This window comes from Heliangelus exortis, chromosome Z, assembly GCF_036169615.1.
Source record: "Heliangelus exortis chromosome Z, bHelExo1.hap1, whole genome shotgun sequence".
NCBI lineage: Eukaryota > Metazoa > Chordata > Aves > Apodiformes > Trochilidae > Heliangelus > Heliangelus exortis.
In genome coordinates, this window is record NC_092454.1 from 52,029,573 (window position 1) to 52,048,973 (window position 19,401).

The 19,401-nt window shown below is 39.3% G+C and overlaps 1 protein-coding gene across 15 annotated transcripts in view; it reads right to left on the reverse strand.

The window, feature by feature from the left end:
* Positions 1-19,401, reverse strand: part of MAST4 (microtubule associated serine/threonine kinase family member 4) — a 275,542-nt gene that overhangs the window by 93,874 nt on the left and 162,267 nt on the right. For 2 of the 15 annotated variants that reach the window (XM_071730336.1, XM_071730335.1), the window contains exon 1: positions 13,519-13,915. The exons of the other annotated variants lie outside the window; for them this stretch is intronic. In XM_071730336.1, coding sequence (XP_071586437.1) covers positions 13,519-13,610 — 92 coding nt within the window. In that variant the 5' untranslated portion in view covers positions 13,611-13,915. Of the gene's footprint in view, positions 1-13,518; positions 13,916-19,401 lie in introns of those variants that run through there. 15 annotated transcript variants of the gene reach the window in all.

Genomic DNA, 19,401 nt, shown 5'->3' on the forward strand with positions numbered 1-19,401 from the left:
TTTAATACAGAAAGATCCCAATGGTGAGATGCATTATTACTCTTATTTATGCAACATTTCTTCAAGTCCTCATTGTTCTGGACATCATATGAACACAACAAATGACAGCCTCTGCTGGAAAGAGCTTACACAGTCTAAAAACCCAGGCTGAGCACATAGATGAGACAAACATCTCTGACAGGTTAGAATAGGGTGTGGATGAAGTAAGGTGACAGAAAAGGGTGTGCTACAATTTTTGCCCATCAGGAAGAATAATCACCTCACTACTCATCCAGTCCATTAACCCATTAGCTAATTTAAGGTTTCAATTTGCATCACAGCAGAAGTATGCCCATAGAAGTGATGTGTAGAAAGGATAAAACCACCATTTCTGCAGTCTTTGCATTGTGTTTGGAAAGTATCTCTCAATGGCTTGTAAACAACACTGTCAGAGGATTCTGGAAAAAAATGAGAGTCTAAAATCTACTGAAGTCTCCTCACAGTTGTAGGCAAAAAACAGGAACAAATCTGTCTTCCAAAAGTTGCCCCAAATTCTGATAGGACTTAACACGAATCCGTGACCCAATAAATGCAGAAGTCTGCAGGTTAATAAAATAGTGACAATTAAAACCCAAATGCTCTAAAAACAAATAATCTGATACTATACACTTACTACACTGACAACATAAAGCACCAAACCAGATTATATTATATATATTATTATTATATATTATTTCTTCCAAATCAGATTATAAAGAACTGTATTTTAACTACTTGGCTTTGACTATATTTGAAGTCCTACGCTTACTTGCCTGCCCTTACCTTGAATAACTGTGTTAATATTTGCTGCCTCTGCTCTCAGGATGTCTATGGCATGCTGATAAGCAAAGTCATCCACTCACCGTTTATAAGCTTTTATAAATGTCTTGTTTACAAAATCTTGGTATCTATCAGAAAACTGGTTTTGTAAAATGACCAAATTTTCACCGAAGAAAAAATATTTTTGAAAGCATAAACTGCTTGGGTGTACTATCTGTAAACATGTATGAAAATTAGAACAAAAACTGCCTCTATTCTTGCTTTTGGCTGTGTGGCACTATATGCATTGCTACTCTGCCTCCAAAGGTGCCACCCTGTAATGCAGAGCAGTAGCAGAATGCTGAGCCAATTAAACACTAATCCCTCTGCTGACATTAGCTGTGTCTGTAACTAAAAAACAGTTTTTCATATTAGCCTTTCCACTAAAAATTAACACAATTTCACAAGTTCATGTCTTCTGCTACATTCATGTTTAATATGAATATTTTAACCAGAATAGCAACACCTTTGTGTAAGAAAAAAATGGAACTATGTTTAAGCAGTAACTTCAAATTATCTAAAATCTGTCATATATCCCAGTATTTTACACATATACACTACCTCCGTGCTAAAAGTACACTCATTTCATTGGGATACTGGATTTCTAGCATCCACTGGTTGTTCCTGCCACATATTATGTTCTAGCTCCTGGACCCCAGTCTTCTGGTTGTCCATACTGCATAAACTTTACTTCATTCAGTGCTTAGGAATATTCCAGCCATTTACATTCAAGATGAAACCTGGGAGCAGTTCTATGGATAATTTTTTACAGTTCAAATGGACAAGACCAGTGGGATGGTTTTGCCTTCCACTGCACTATACTCTGCCAACAGCACCTCATCAGACCATGTTCCTTCATACAACTCCCACACGCTTCCATCTTCTCAGTCTGGGCCCACCCAAGAGAAAAAAAGCAGCGCACAGCTCCCTCCACCCATGTCCTTACACACACCCAACACTCCCACAGGGACCGGGGCCAAGAGCTCCCAGCATGGACAGAAACCACACTGTGCTGCTGGCCCATAGGCCAGCTTCCTGGGGCAGACGCCTTTTAAAAAACAGTGTTACTGTTCTCTTGGTATGACCCAAAGGAAAAATTTATTTTTCCATATTGACTGAGGCATAGAACACTGACAGTCCTTTGGACCTCTCTTTAGATTGTTTCCTCTATTAGTGTTCATCTGTTGACCCCTGGAATGGATTTCAGCAATCACAATTCCACAGAATGTACATAACTTTTTAAAATGTTTATAAAAAGAGTGGCCCAATGTCCCTGAGGCGATTACTAAGGCTAGTGAAGAGTGAATAGCATCAAAAGTAAATCAGTAGTTGTCAAACACAGCTCACTTAAGAAACAACAGGAATAAAAAGAAAGCAAAAGAAAGTTTGAAGAAAAAGATTTCTTCAAACTGGTCAATGGTTAAACAAACACGTTAACTAGACTGGGAGGACCAAATTACTAAATCCCTAATACTATTACTTTGCGTCTTGCTTTCTGCAGTCTTTCAGAGAGGGCAACCCTACTGGTTTCTTCTTGCCTTATAATTTATGAATCATAAGAAGGAAACACATGATGGCTAAAAGGTATTAATTTATAGATAATGATGAATATTTAGGTCTGACCTACACAAACAATTTTCATATTTAATAAAATAACCTAGTATATTCATATACACTAGTATGTTTTGTATTTCCTTTGAAACATTTCCTTTACAGAAAAGGAAAAAAGTATTTTGCGGTAGATTTGAGGAAGACACATAAGAAAAAAGAAATGTGAAAAATACCTTGATTTTCAAACTTAGAAAAAAACAGAAAGGAAGTTTCATTTTTCAGTTTTGAATTCTTTTCCACCATCAGAAATCAAAGCCTTGCAAAACAGAAAAGCATTTTGATACCTGCCAAGACAGAATAGTAAGTGTGTAACACAAGAAAGCGGGAAGGGAAAAACTATATAGAAGTGTGTTTCCCAACAGAACTCATGTTCTCTCCTTAGTAAGGGATCACAGATGAAGCCTCCATACAGTTCAGTCATCAAAACATCGCAGGAGGGCCAGGAAAAAAAACAAATTACCAAGCCTCATGTAAGAAAAATAAACCAAAACCACACAAAATCCAAGACTGCTTACAAAATTTGTCATGTATTTTCTTTGTCCTCTGTGTGTGTGTGTTGGGGGGGCGGGGGGAGTGGAAGCAAAACGAAGATGTTCTGGTAAGACCTGATGGTACAGAGAACTGTCATAATCACCCTTTTGCATGGGGTGTTTGTAGAAAAGGTGAATAGGGGGTATTGGACCTGTTTGACTGCCTTCTACTATTACACCATTTATGGAAATTCCCTTGACATACCCATGCACAAGAACAAGCTAGACAGGCCTAGATTCACTGAAGAAGCAGAATTGTAAAACAAATGTAAACAATATACTTTTTATTAGTTAACTCTGAGAAAGCTAACAAGTATTATCGCAAAGGATATGACTTCATTTTGACTTCTCACTGAACAGCACTGTCAGATGAATGATTTAACATTCCAGCATCCTTCTTCCAGTTTGAATGAAGGAAGCTGAAGCTGTGTGTTGATTTACAGTACAAAAATCATCCTGACAACCAATTCCAGTAAACACCAAGGCATCTGTTGTTTGCAACTTAAGTCTGATTTATTCTTATTGTCAGTGTCTAACTTCCATTTCATCAAGGACTCGATTATTATATGTTTAAATACATCTTTACAGATTTAGAGTAGTTCATCTACTAAAAATTCTGGTAAAGATCTTTGCTCTCCCTCAGTCAGCATAGACTGTAGTCAATAGGAAACATCCATGACTGATGACAGAATTTCACTCCAGATTGCTAGGCTCATTAATACTGAGCTATATATTGTTAAACTAAATGACACGTATCTGTTACAAATAATTCTGTCAAGAGAAGAATCAAGGAAGCTCAATTTTCAATCATTTCACAACCTCTGACAGCACTACATCTTTTACACTTTTACATTTATAAATTTTCATCTCTCATGTTCCATTCACTCTCCAAAACCCCTCTGGGGTCACCTTTCTTCACTTTTTCTTAGCTACCCAGAGTGCAAGCCATTGCAACACCATCTCTGGATCATTTAGCAAGAATGCCACCACCTCTTGGCTGTTAGAAGGTCCTGCCTCACAGATACAGAGACCTCTTTGCATCCATCAGGCACACTGACATCTCATGTTCCACTAGAATTTGTTCCATTAGTTTGGCTGTGAGGAGAGGAGGCTTCAGGGTTAAAGTACAAATACTCTGTTCTTTGGACTACCTTTCCCTTGTTTTCTACTTTTGAGACTTCTGTGTATTTTTATGTAGGAATACCTTTCCGGACAATTCCAGCAGCTCATCCAAGAAGTGATAATACCAGTTGCCCCAAAGAGAATTTTAAGAATAAGAGGAATTTAAATTAGAAGCTGATTTATTATTCTCAGGTTTATCAAAAGAAGCTCAGCTAGTTCAAGCTACTGTACCTATTCTCCCTAGAAAAACTTCAGGATTTAAAACTGATACATAAAAGCATCATATTTAAATGTATTTCAAAAATAAAGGCTTCTTACAGAAAAAAATCTCTGATTGAAAGCTTTAGTAAATCAAATTACTATATGAATTCTTGTCTGCCAGGTACACCTGAAAAAAAAAAAAAAAAAAAAAAAAAAAAAAAAAAAAAAAAGGCAATGGGTCTGGGGTCTGAAGAGCACTGCAAGCTGTTTCACATGTGCAGGACTCTGTTCAGAAACCTGTGCCAGATCTTGTACAGGATGGAGGCCCAGCAGTCAAGAGAGGGAAAACTGACTATGCAGTGCTCCCAAATGCAGGCCTGAAAACAGCTGGGGAAAATAAAAAAGAAGCCTACACTCCACTACTGTTTCAATTATGAATGTCTTGAGTGATACTCAAAGCAAGCACAGGCAACAAGTAACAGCATTCAAACAAAGTAACTTTAAATTAATTAGCCTTTAAGGTCAAAATTGAGATCCACAGAATTACTTAAAAGAAAAAAGAAAAAATTACTCTAAAGTGAATCCTATCTTTATTTCTTGAGGGACAGAGCAATATATATCATAGTAGTTGACAATGTAAATTCTACAGTTGCTTGAATTAGTCAATTTCAAAAAAATTCAAAGAAATAAACCAACTTCTCACAGTGATGGAACAGAGCCAAGAGCATTGTTCAATTTGAGAAGACAACCCACATTTCCCAGAAATAAGATTATAAATGGCTGCACTTTGGGAATTCTCAAAAGCTACAGTAAGAATGTACACTATAAACAGCATAAACATCCCTGTAGATTAAAAAGCACCTAGCCTACTTATGCCTAGAGGTGCCTTTGAATAAAGAACAAGTAAGGAAAATAAGTTTTTCCAATTGTTGAACTGACCTCACCATATCAATCTAATTCAGCTTCTCAACTAGTATTTTTTTACAGTTACTGACTGAGCACAAATGTCCCTGCACCCCTATGTGTGTCTATCTACCTATAGTCTGTACAGGTATCTACATTTGCAGTGATACATATGAAAATAAACAAGATACTGGTAACATTTCCTCTCCAACCTTGCAGCAAGGTAGTTATCCAAGTCCCCTGAAAACAAAAAATAGGAACTTCAGCAAACACATAGAAGAAGACTACTGATGTATTTCCTTACTGAGACACACAAAAGAAGCAGTTTGTTTTACAACCACATTTTTGCCATGAGAAGATGTTTTTTAAACTCCGCAATCCAGTACCGTGGGAGGAGAGTGCCTGCCAGTACCTGAGGGGAGGCTTACAGGAAAGCTGGAGAGGGACTTTTTACAAGAGTGTGAAGCAATGGAAAAAGGGGTAATGGCTTTAAACTGGAAAAGGACAGATTTAGGTTAGACATTAAGAACAAGTTATTCCCTGTGATGGTGGTGAGACACTGGTGCAAGTTGCCCAGAAGAGCTGTGAGTGCCCCCTCCCTGGAAGTGTTCAGTGCCAGGCTGGATGGGGCTTGAGGCACCTTGTTCTGATGGAAGGGACTGAAAAGCCAAAGCATTCTGTGGTTCTGTGATAATCAAGCACGAAGAGGACTGATGGCATATATGTGCTTATTAAGCTGCATTACATCAACATGTAACATTTTGCATTATTGTTTTTCTCATCAAATTAAGAAGCATATGACATGGTATTTTTTCAATAATCAACACCCTTAACTTCACAGAAGACTGCATTTGCCTATCCACCATTAGCAAAAATTTTTAAAATCACTTGAATATACATGCTTACATAAACTTATTTTCTTTAATAGAATATATGTATCCTTGTTTCCCCCGTAATTTATCCGAATGTTAACAATATTTTTTAAACCAGTCTAGTTAGAAAAGACAAACACTTCGATCACATATAAATAGCTATTTCCCTACCAGTAAGCAGTGACTCATTTCACATAATCTTCAACATTTCTATGAGGGGAAAAAAAAAAAGCTCCACAAGTGGGCAATTTTTGAACAGTTTTTCTTTAATGCACGATTTTAAACCTAGGTTAAAGGCAAATGATAGAGATAAAAAGCAGGCTACGACATGCTAGAACATCTGCCTAATTACTGCATATGCAGAAGAATGGGTAGGATAGGGAAATTGCAGCAGTTTTTACTTTCTAACCACCAAACTAAACATGCCAGTATTTCATGGGAATAACAGATTCTACTTACAATAATAATTACAGTCTTTCAAGAACAATAGAGCATGACGGTTTTCCTTATTCCTAAACAATTATTTAGGGAAGAGCACTGCTAACTGAAAGAAAGGGCGAACAAGCTGATATATTTATTCTGGCATGACCCCAATATTCTTGTACTCATCTGTGAGTGTCAGGAATACCAGTAACATGCAGTTTGTAGCTCCGAAGTCTCTACTGGTTAGATAAATCTGGGAATTGTTCTGGTTTACATTACTTCTGAAATATATTTACTGGGAAACATGCCAAAAGAAGTATTCTAGTTCACTAGTATTCAGTTGGTTTAGCATTTGAAATAAAACCACAGAATGGACCTACCATGAGAAAGATTTAAGGCTGCACTGGAAGTGGTTTTGGTTTGATTTGGTGTTTTGTTTTCTAATCTCAACTGTATTCAGGTGGAAGAGTCTACTGAAGTAAACTTAACTAATACTATTACATATCAACTAATAATATTATGTATCAATCGCATACAGCGCTAAGATGTATTAGGTCTCAGAAATGGACAGAAAAAAGCCAAGTATATTAAGTGTGAGTGACCTCCTTAAATGTCCCTAGCAGTGCACATAGGCCTTAAGAAAATTTGAGTAACCACGCACAATGTTATACAGCAGACTCCCACATCAGATTAAATTCAGAGTCCAATGTATAACGCTAGCATATTATGCCTAGACACAGTTTTATGCATTACATATATCCTCATGAGGGGGCTTAATATCTAACAATTACTGAAGTCAGTGAATTTGCCAAGGTTCAGAGGAAAAAATCCCCAGAAAAGTTCCCTAGAGAAAATCCAGGAGCTGTCACTGAATTTGACATACCTGTTGAATAAGGATGAAATAAAGATAAGTGAACTTTCTGGTTTCCCTCTGTTCAGGAAATGCAGTATGGAACATATGCATACGTCATGGTGCCATGCCAATGTTCCTTTAAATGAATTTACTTCCAGCTAAACCTTTTGCTAATGACATGTAGTGTAACATCCTGACCCATGTCTACAGCTCATGGATAACGTGGCAATATATACACCAAACAACTGCATGCACCATTAAAAAATCTGACACTGTTCCTGATTTATCATGACACACTTAAGTTTAGCCAAAAATTTTCAACTTAAATCAGTTTATAGTATCTTCATAGTCCAAACCCAGTGGTTCAAAATATTGAATTATTTCATGTCTCCTAAATACCCAAACCATTACACAGTTTCCTACTTTGTAAGCCATGCACACTGGTGTGTAATAAATACATGGGGAATCTACTCTGGAATCCACTTACCTGATTCACCATTCCCAACTTTAGCAAAGGACTACCAGAGGCAAGGCCATCAATCAGGATGTGCTGCCATACAAGCAGGTACATAGTTACTGCTGCTAAAAGTTTCAAGCTCTCTGACAGCAAGTGCAGCAGAAGTAACAACTATTAGCTCCTATGTGCTTTAAAATTACATCAGAGAAGAATCAGTCAACGTTTAATGCAGTAAAAACTGTCATGGTTCTGCACAAGATCAATAGCATATGGAAACCTGGACTAGGAGGGAAGCTGGAGAGGGACTTTTTAGAAGGGCATGCAGCAATGGAACAAGGGGTTATGGCTCTAAACTGGAATATATTTACGTTAGACATTAGGAATGAATTTTTTCCTTTCAAATGGACTAGGAGGCCTGAGTCTCTGTGTAACATGCACAGATCATGTGTCATGTCCCAACAACCAAATCTCATGAAGGCACATCTGGACTACTGTCCTTTTGATTCCCTGGGTAAGGAAGACAAAGACTGTCTCCCACTGAGTAAGAGCAGACATTATCCACAACAATACAAACAACAAAAAGGTTCTTTCTGTATCTTCCAACACTTTCCTAAGCTTCCTTTTTATCTTGCTTTTATTTCATCTTTCAGGTTTTCTACAGTGAGATCTTCTGGTCATATCCTTACGATGACAACTTAATTCTAACAAAACAGGATTTTTTTTTGGAGTAAAAACTAAGAACAAAACATGAATATGATCAGATGAATCCTCATCAGTCTGGCTGAAGCTAAGAAACAATGATGGCTCACTGATCATTGCCAACATTCAGATTGTAAGCAGAAGTTGAAATACATTGCTTGAACAAAAAGATTAGCCAAGTAAACCAACCAGAATAAAACCAACACATTCCCTTTGACAGTGAAACTGTAAGACTATACTCCTAACACAAAGTCCTTTTACTGAGAATGAAAGGAAATAAAATTATCAAGATACATAAATTGTTCACTGTGCAGCACAGAAAGCAGTAGGATTGTTGATCCAACAAATTAACTTCTAACAAAATATATCCAATGACATGTGTTCTGAAAGCACAGAGATACTTCATGGACATATTTCTTATTCTCCATCAGTTTTGGGATAACAATATCTCTAAGCTTATTTAACATTAATTACAGAATCACAGAATCAGCCAGGTTGGAAAGGACCTCTGAGACCATCAAGTCCGACCCTTAATCCATCACCATTGTGGTTACCAGACCATGGCACTGGACCCAGGCACATTATTAGGATAACAGATCACTCTCTTGCATGGAGGAATTACTGTGAATGAAGTCGGTTGAAAGCAAGGAAGAGGTAAAGCTCTTCAAATCACCAACCTCCAAAATATAAATTAAAAATAACTCAAATACAGCAAAAAACAATCCTTTTTCAACTTTTAAACTGATGCTTATTAATGTATAACAAAAGCAAAATAACTCCAGTTGGAGCACTAAGAGTTCAGCAGACAGTACAACTACAGTTAATTTCTGTGGCTGCTTCTATTTCATAAGTGTGCTTGCTTTTCTTATGTCACCACTTTTAATGTCTACTATTAAATACAGTCATTTATAGTGTATTACACATTACAATATGGTGATAAAGGAAAAAAGCACAATCTATACAAGAGCCAATAGTGACAGTTTACATAGTAACTTTAAAATCACTGCATCTGCTCAAACTATCAACTCAGAGAAGTTCAGTAAATCTCCTTGGTGTTTTTCAGGAAGCATGCTATCCCAGACCTAATAAAACTACATGTTTGGCAACTCTATTCCCTGGGTTTCCACTAAAAATTATAAATTTTCCTTTCTTTCTAATATTTCAGAAATGGTTATGAACTGTTAGAATGTATGAATTATTGCCTGAGGATTGATGAATATTTTAATCTCCTATCAGGAAAGTCTCAATATCACTTCAGTGACTGTACACAAATAACATGTAGTTTCAAAACAAATCATCCATGAGTCTGCTCCAGCCATTGTTTCAGTGCAACTACCACAAAAAAAGCCAGAGATGAGGATACACACAAACAAACAAAACTAATCACTGTCTTGTCTGTTTTGTAAAAGAGAATCGTAGAATACACCAAGCTGGAAGGGACCCATCGGGAAATCAGAGACAGAGAGAATGAGACAGAGGAAAAAAAGTGGCAGAAGATAACTAAATACATAGCACAGAATGAAACAGAAAGTATTCAGTGTTTTTATATATATAAACAAATGTGGGTACACAACTATCCCTCCATAAATCTATACAAATATATGTGTATATATACACATAGACACCCTCTCTCTCCCTAGTTTCCACTCTAGATGATACCATTTCAGTCAGAGGCAGAAACCTAAAGTTAGTATTGTGAGGAGTCCACTTACTGCAACAGAAAAATAATTTAACACATGAGGGTATACATGTTTTTTCTCTGTAAAAGCCCATGGTGTAAATCCATGTCATTTATAGCCTCAGTGATTTGAATACCAAATGCTTCCAATGTATAATTGAAGAGAATTTTTCTACCTGCCAGTCCTGAAAACCCACTCTATGACTTGAAAGTCAGGCTGGGATATTTCTTTTTCAGGTACCACTTCCAGAAAGAGCTACTGCAATTGAAATTCAGCTAAATCTACTATAGGAAAACAGAAGCAAAACAATCTTCATGGAACACTTCAGTCAAATAGGACCATAAGCTAAGTTTCATGCCCATTTTATAACTTAGCTGCCAGATTCAACACTGCAGAATACACTAGTTTTTGTCCTCTACTTCTTAAAACCTTATCAAAGAGAAATAAATGCCTACATCAAATAAATCTGTACAAAGAAACAAACCTTTTAGTACAAGCAGACAATTCTCTTTTTCCCAAGAGTCAAAAAAAGCAGGATAGAGGCCACAGAAATGATAGGACCTAGCAGATCAAAGGTAATTGAATGGGCAAAAGAACTGGAGAGAGAAAAATGCTTAACCAAAATATAAAATGTGTGCTCTCATATTGGGAAGGAGTCCCAAAGACAACTGTGGACACAATCAGAAAGAGCAGTGAACATCCCTTGCAAACTTTTCATGAACTACAAGGCTTCTCATCAGAAAACAGTTTCATGGGTGGCTTTACTATTAAGAAAGACACTCTCTTGAGCAAAAACTTTTCACTTAAGTACAACAGCCAAGAGATTCAGATCACAGGAACTAGACTCCCTTCGAGGCTATCCACAGTCTCTTTGGTCCCCTAAAATGCCTAGAAAGATTTATAATCCAGGAGTGGCTACAACCACCCACCAGCACTCTTTTTAAGAAAGGGAAGACATCCTCTGGCATGTAAGCAGCAGTTCTTCCAATCTTTTTGTGTAACAGTTGGGCCTATGGCTCACTGGGATCCTGAGAAGATAGCCCAGAAGACATACAGCTCAAAACGTGTAGACCCAGCTGGTACCTTAACTAACCCAAGCCCAGTTTTGCAGCAGAACTAGGAGAATCTGTATTACCTATATTGGTTTTATTTCTTCTGACAGTTTTCCCACTCTGTGACCTATCATTTACATTAGCAGATGATTTATGAGTATAGGAGTGCAGGGGATGGTTCCACTTTGACGAAGAGAGCTGAAAAAGTGAGCTGGTCAGCCTTCCCCAGGAGATGGCAACATGGCAGATGCTGAGCCTCCATCAAGATCTGAGAACCAGCCTGAGATAGGAGGGTATCCAGACCCTTTAAGAGCAAGCAAAGCAGCCTTGAAAGTCCACTGATGGCTTTTTAGTTTCACAATGCTGTGACATACTGATTTTGTTACATAGAGGAAATTAGGTACTGAATATCCCTGAGACACATGAAACATTACTGCATAGATGGCATGTACTATTCACTCACACCACATATATGATACATTGAGATACTATTCAATGCTGCTTTAAAAATCTTTCAAGTATTTCAACAAACCCAGTAAAGTACACTACATGTGTTTGAAAAGCAGGAAGGCAGCCAAGTATTTTTTAAAAGCCACAAATGGTACTTCATGCTTCTCCTGAAGTCTGCCATGGCTTTCTACTCGACCTGCCATGCAGCCATACACTTTATGTAAGAAGTATTTCTAGGTTTTCACACAGGTGCAAACCTACCTGAGTAAGGAAGGTGAAGATGATTTGAAAAAGCCCCAGCATGTTCACCCCCCTTGAAACACAGACACATTTGCCACAGAAAAATTTGTAAGATCTGTCTAGATACTCAGTTAATATTACATAAGAGTAAAAAAATTATATATGAGAGAATATATATATGTATATATATATATATATATATAAAGAACACTGTGTATATTACCATTAATTATAATTTAACTCAGCACTTACTTGTGTTTAACCCCAAGTTAGACACATCAAGAATAAATATACACTGGAGGACCAGTTCTGCATAGGTACAAAATAAGCCACTTGATTTTACTTTTGAAAAGTTCTGACATTCAACAGATAAGACATTTTTTCATTTTGAAAAATATCAGTACTTAGGGATTGCCAGCTCTCCTCAGCTTCCACCTTACTTGCTTTGTGCCAGCTTTGCAGTAAGCAGAATAAATGTTTTACACACATCTGCCAAAGATAACACCTAAGGTAGTACTCAAAATGGTTTTATAGGCAGAAATATATAATAATTTACCATAATGGGTATGTCTCAAAAAGCCATACAGGTTACTAGTGAAGAAAGTTACAAACTTACTTAAAACCATTGCTACTCCTTTTGATAAGAGGCATACACTTAACTGCACGGGATACCACAGAATAAAAAAAATTATCAAAATGAGCAGAAAGCTCATTAGCCTTCTGTCCACTGATGGCACAATCCTGTAGCTTTTTACTTAGCACTTACTATTTCCAAATCTTTTACCCTTACTGACGATATTGAAAATGCTACCAAAACAAAAAGGTCATTCTTGTAATAACCAATGCCAGCTGACCTATCTGAAAACGTAGTTACACAAATCTTTCTCTTTAAGAACACTGAACAAAGTAGGGTATCCTGAGCTAGCCATATAAAGTACATCTGGTCCGGATAAAAGGTCAAATATTTCAGAGCAAGCTGGAAGTGTCCTTTAGAAGAAAAAGAAAAAGAAAAAGAAAAGGAAAAAGAAAAGGAAAAAGAAAAGGAAAAAGAAAAGGAAAAAGAAAAGGAAAAAGAAAAGGAAAAAGAAAAGGAAAAAGAAAAGGAAAAAGAAAAGGAAAAAGAAAAGGAAAAAGAAAAGGAGAAAGAAAAGGAGAAAGAAAAGGAGAAAGAAAAAGAGAAAGAAAAAGAAAAAGAAAAAGAAAAAGAAAAAGAAAAAGAAAAAGAAAAAGAGGAAAAGAAAAAGAGGAAAAGAAAAAGAGGAAAAGAAAAAAAAGAAAAAGAAAAAAAAGAAAAAGAAAAAAGGAAAAGGAAAAAAAGAAAAAGAAAAAAAGAAAAAGAGACAAAAAAAGAAGAAAAAAAAAAAAAAAAAGGCGGGCGGGGGGACGGGACGGTTGGTGGAAAGGCAGCAGAAAATAAACCAGTATCTTCCAAAAGGAGGCAGCGTAAGATGCAGCGTTTGGTTTAAATAAAATCTCGCAGGTCTCGTAGTTTGAGACCCGGAGAGGCCGGGAGTCCCGCCGCCCTCCCGGGACCTTCTGCGGCCGCCCCGGCCCCAGGCAGCCCGCACCTGGCAGCGGCCCGGCCTTACCTCTGCGTCCGGCGGAGGCGGGTGCCGCTCCTCAGGTGGGGCAGCGTGAAGTTGGAAAGCACCGTCCAAAAACTTGGGTCCGACATATCCATTTCCCTGCGTTCGAACGCCTAGGAACTCCGTGCCATGATACGAGGAGCAACAAAGGAAAGGAGAGGAAAGAAAGGAAAGGAAAGCAAAGAGACCCCGAGCACTCTCGGAGGCAGAGTGCGGAGAGGCAGCGATCCAGCCGGCCGGCCTCGGCAGAAGAGGGAGCGGAGAGAGGAGTGAACAGCAACTCGGGACGGTACCAACTTTGCCGTGCGGCTGCTCCGCAGGGTACCGCCCCGCCCCGGCACCGACCATTCGCGTCCGCGCGGGGGCCGCGCCTCGGCAGCCTCGATCCCCGCCAGCGGCTCCCGCGCACGCACACACCCCTCCCGAAACCCCTTCCCAAAATCCCCTTCCAAAGCCCCTCCCCTCGCCCCCTCCCCACGCCCCCTCCAGACCACCGCCTCCTGATACCCCCCGCCCGAGACCCCGAAACCCCTCCTCGCCCGCCGCGGCTCTTGGAGCAGCGAGCAGCAGTCTTGCCCCACACCCCTGTCCGCAACCGGCCCCCGGGAGCCGCTGCCGGGACGGCAGCTCCCGCCTCCCTCCACCGGCGGCGCCAGGTGCGAGCGCCGCAGGCCCGGCCCGCCCAGCGCTGCCCCTGGCCCGCTCCAGCCCAGGCAAACAGCGGCGGCCTCGCAGTGCCGAGCCCAGAAGGTTCAGGCAGCAGATCGCTGTTACGCTGCCCACAGCAGAGCTCGCCGGCTACCCACAGCTGGCACGCTTTACATTGCTGGAAACAGCAGGTAAAGACCACGGACGCTTTATCTGAATGTACAATATAAATACGTAATTTCTATGACTTCGTGCCTATACCGGGAGAACTGACAGTACAGATAGTTAATCACTGGCTTTCACGTTGGCTACCTGCCACTACAGACGCCAGGCATTCACCACAGAAGGCTTGGATACCCACCCTCATTAACAGCTATCTCTTTTGAGAAAGCTGCCCCGAGACCGGCTGGCAAAAGAAGGGCATAGAAAGGCCTTGAGTACCTTTTCCACTCTAAACAGTGACCTAATCCCTCAGGTACTTTGAGTCATTTCCTCCACTTCCTCCTGCCAACTTTCTTCCTTTTGCTTCTTTCTTCACCGTTCACCAGCAGCCTCTCAGCTCAGCTGGTTGACTTTCTTGACTTCTATAGGATTTCTTCTGTCATCCCCCCTTCATTTCTCATTTTAGCCCCATGTGTGCTGGCTGCTGTCCTCAGTCTTTTCACTTCTAATTGCTGCATCACCCTGGAGCCCTCTCCTGTATCCTTCCACAGCTCCATCTAGACTAGCATTTTTCTTCACATCTCTGCAGTACACAAATAAAAGTGTTTCTAAAATGACTACCATACTGCACTGTCATTCAGTAATGCCAGCCTCAAGCTGTTAGAAGCAATGGTGGTCAGATACAGAAGCAGAGTTACTGTGGCTTCAAAAAATTATGAGGTTTGTTTTAACATACTTAAAATTTCCATTTGCCTTTTGTTTCTCTAAAAGTCACATTTAAAGGATTTGTTCACATTTATGCTTATAGAAAGAACATTGCAAGTTTTGTGCTGAGACTGTTTACTTATTTTCCTGAAAGCAAGATTCCTGCATAATCTCAACGCTGCAGGAGCTGTATCTTAGAAAAACACTAACTACTGTGATGGCTGCCAGCACTGCACTCTCTGTGAGAAATTATGTGGTTCTGTGGTTAAATCACCCAAAGTCATCTACGATAGCAGGAGGAAAATCACTGGAAACAAAGAAAAAATCCAGTGTAAATAGAGATCAGATTGTTTCTTGGGTGAAAGAAAACTGATGGCACAGGTGGCAGAGCAGAGCTGGAAGGGCTCACATGACAGGGGGTAAGATGGCTAGCAGGATACCAGCTTGGCATGTAACATGCCATTGCCACATTTTCCCTCGTACTGAAAAGTCTCCAGAAATACGCATTGCAAAGAAGGCACTAGTGTCTTCTAATAAATTAAAACAAGCTTATTTGAGGGATGAAGAGGAATGTTTCCTTGGGGTAGTTTTAAAAATTACAGATACAAAATTTATCTCACTTAGAAAATGGGTTTAGAATCCACTAAGGTGTTACCACAGAAGGCTTTAGTATGCCAGCAGACACCACTTGCTGACACACCACTGTAATCAGTCAGTTCATTGATTTAACACAAAGAAATAATCTAACACTTCTCTGAAGATGTCTTAATTTCTTTTAGAAGAAGACCAGCTCCTCATAAGAAGGGAAAATAGTCACATCTAGGTCTCAGGTCAGATCTCTTCAGCCCTTCATTTAGGGCTGAAAGGGCTGCAGAAGTTGGTACTTGGCCCAATCTCCACCTGTGCCCCTCATGAAGGCTCAGCAAGAGGGTACTTCCCTGCCAGCCTGCATGTTCTTTTTAAACCTCTCCATTAGGACTGAGAAGTTGTACTCACACCTACAGTAACCAGTAACAGAAAACCTCTCAACTATTCCTTTTCAGTTGGAGGCAGTGTGAAGTTTTAAAAGTTCATGCTAAGGCAAGCATGGGTGTCAACCCTCCTTTCTTAAAATTTCTTAGTAAGTTCCCTAAACTCTACATACATACTGAGAATTATCTCTTCCTCCTCCTTCACTATCTTCTGTGGTATGTACATAAGTTTTCACCCATAATTGGCACATTTGGAGAAATAACTGTCAATGATCATGAAATCAGGGAATGTTACCTACCTGATGATGTGAACAGCGAAAGGACAAAAACATTTTTCAGCTCTCATGCCTGAAAAGCTTCAGTGCCCCTGTCAGCCTTCAAACTCTCTCGTCTCCTCAGCCCTCTGGAGACACTTAAAGGAGTGCCTCCCCTCTCTGAAAACAGGAGTTCAGTTTCTGTAACTCAGCCAAGTGCATCTCGTGCATCGTGATCATTGGAACATGGAGGTCAAAATTTCTTTCATAAACATTAGCAAACTTCTCTCCTGCAAGACCATGATGTAACTAATCTCAGGATTTCTTTGTGAAAATCCCTTCCACTTTATCATTAATGATATGAAGCCTTCAATTCTAAAGCAAGACTAGCCTATCATACTCTGAGCAAAGACGCATCTGAAAAAAATAATCTGCTTGCAAGTAAGCAAATTCTGAAGGAACTGAAGCCTTTTATATACAACCAGAATTACTATGCCAAAAGCCAGAGAAGTTATTATGCCACTTTACTCTGGTAAGCCCTCACTTGAAGCATTTTGTCCAGTTCTGGAGCCCTTGATGGAGGAAGGCCATGAATCTGGCTAAGTGAGTCAAGAGAAGGGCCACAAGAATGATCAGGGGTCTGGTACACATCTACTACAAAGAAAGGCTGAGAGAGCTGGGGTTGTTCAGCCTATAGAAAAGAAGGCTCTAGGGAGCCCTTAGTGACCTTCCAGTATTTGAAAGAGGCCTAGGAGAAGGCTGGAGATGGACTATTGTAGCAATAGGATGAGGGGCAGTGGTTTTAAATTAGAGAAAAGTAGATTTAGACTGGGTGTTAGGAAAAAATTCTTTATCGTGAGAATAGTAGAAAATGGAACAGGATGCCCAGGAAGATAGCTGAGGCCTCATCCCTGAAGATACTCAAGATGAGGCTTGATGAGGCTATGAGCATATGGTTAAGGGTGTCCCTGCTTACTGCAGAGGAGTTGGACTAGATGATCTTTAGAGGTCCCTTCCAACCCAAATTATTCGATGATTCTATGATTTATACTCACCTGGCTACTGTAATATATATTTCTCGATCTGACAAGCTGGATTTTTGCAAAAGCAGAAAAGAATTAAGAAATTCTAGGTAAAACCTGTCATCCATTTATTTAGCAACAGGGGGCATCTTAATCACATCAGTGTAATTCTATACTCAATGCTAAACATCATTCACTTCAAACTGTGGCTTCTTATGGTCAAACCCCTTGCAATTCCATCTCCAAACTGCACAGACCATTCACAAGCCAAAGCTCCTTGAGTCACATGTCCTGCACATTCAAACACAGCTTCACCTTGGCTTTCTGTGCACAATTAGATGTACTGCTAACTAGTCAGGCAGCTTCTAATATGGTCTCAAAAGTAAGCAGTATTTTTCTTATAGTGCTTGGCAGACATACACATGTTAAGGCACTACTCAGACTTTGACAAAGGCATGGGAATGAAGGGAGGAGCTGTGAGACATCCAGCACAGACTCACAATATCCTTATACAAATTAATATTACCTTCATCATAAAGGGAAACACAGGCCTTATCCTTAAGAGCACAACATGTAAAGGATAGTGAAAACCTATAATGGCTATCAATAACAACATAGCTTCCAGAGCAGTGTCAGTCATTTGTTGCTTTCCATGCCACAGAAATGCCTGATTTCAAAGCAAACATCTTAAGGGAGAGTGAGGTTTTGTCAGCTAGTTAAGCAGGTACTACATGGCTCCTTAGGAGCATCCTTCCCTCCCAATTTAGTCAGCTGCATCAGCTCAATGAGGGGAGGGACAGCCGAGGACCAGTGCAGGTACAAGGGAAGCAAATGGACCAAATGGTTGGGCAGAGAGGCAGGGGCTGCAGGACCTTTCTTTGGCAGTGCTAACCCTTAAACTGGACTCTGTATCTCTATCAATAATGGTAGTGCTGCTTAGCCACTGCAGACAGAGTCTGAGCAGCCAAATTTTCCTTGATTTGTAAGCCCTGACAGTTTACTTGCTTCTGCCAAGTAGAACTGGAGGAAAATACTGAACGATGCAGAAGATACAGTGTTTCAAAATATGTAAGCCCATGTTCATTAGGAACAGATCTATGGCATACAGATAAACGCATACTTGACAAGTAGATATTATTTCCCTGTAACAAGTTGTCTGTGACAGCAACTGTAAATAACTCTCCCCCCAATACTCAACTAAAATCACTGAATTCTGTAGTTGTCAAAAATAAAATAAAATACATAAAATACAACGGGTAAAAACCTGCAAGCATGTCCTGAATGGCACTTGTTATTAAGTCTTCAGCTATACAGCAGCTCCCAAAACAACAAGCAGCTCAGGCAGCTTCACCACTTTGGAGATGCTTTACTATGTAATTTGGATGAAAAGTTTGACTTATCACAAAGCATTATATAAGGCAGCACATAACAAGTGATAAAGATCATTAAGTTTTCCCTTTTATATTAATTTGAAGATAAAAACATCATTCAAGTCAGAAAAGGTGACTAATTTACCCTTGCTTTGAAGAAAATTACATTACCAAAAGCAAACTTATAAAAGGCACCCTTACAGGAGCCCCAATTTAATACAAATGCAAAAAAAAAAAAAAAAAATTCAAAATTTAAACATTTACTTCCAGTAATTAACAGCAAGAAAATATCTTCCCCATTAATGTTTTAATTATATAACACTAATTTTAAGTACCACTGTGAAATGCTTACAAAGTTGTATGGTGTATCTTTTAAATGAAAATGCAGTACCAATACTAAATCACTATTTTGCATATAGTATTCCAATGCAAAAGTTATCTAACCTACTTTCTTCACACTGATAGTTACATGAATACACACTGGAATTTTTCAAAACATACAGCAAAATGTTCTGGAGTCCCTGCCTGAGAGTACTACAGATTGCTCAAGTCTTATAAATTTTACAGCAAGATATACATTGAATGCAGCTAATCAGCAACAGTATAGACAACAGAAAGTTTCTCATAGATGCTAAGGTTAGTAAAAACCAAATAGCATAGGCCTTATACCAAATAAGGCAGGTAAATTCATGAACCATGAAATAAGAGAAGGGCTGCCTTAATGCAGCTTTTCTATTTTCATGGGAAAGGAATA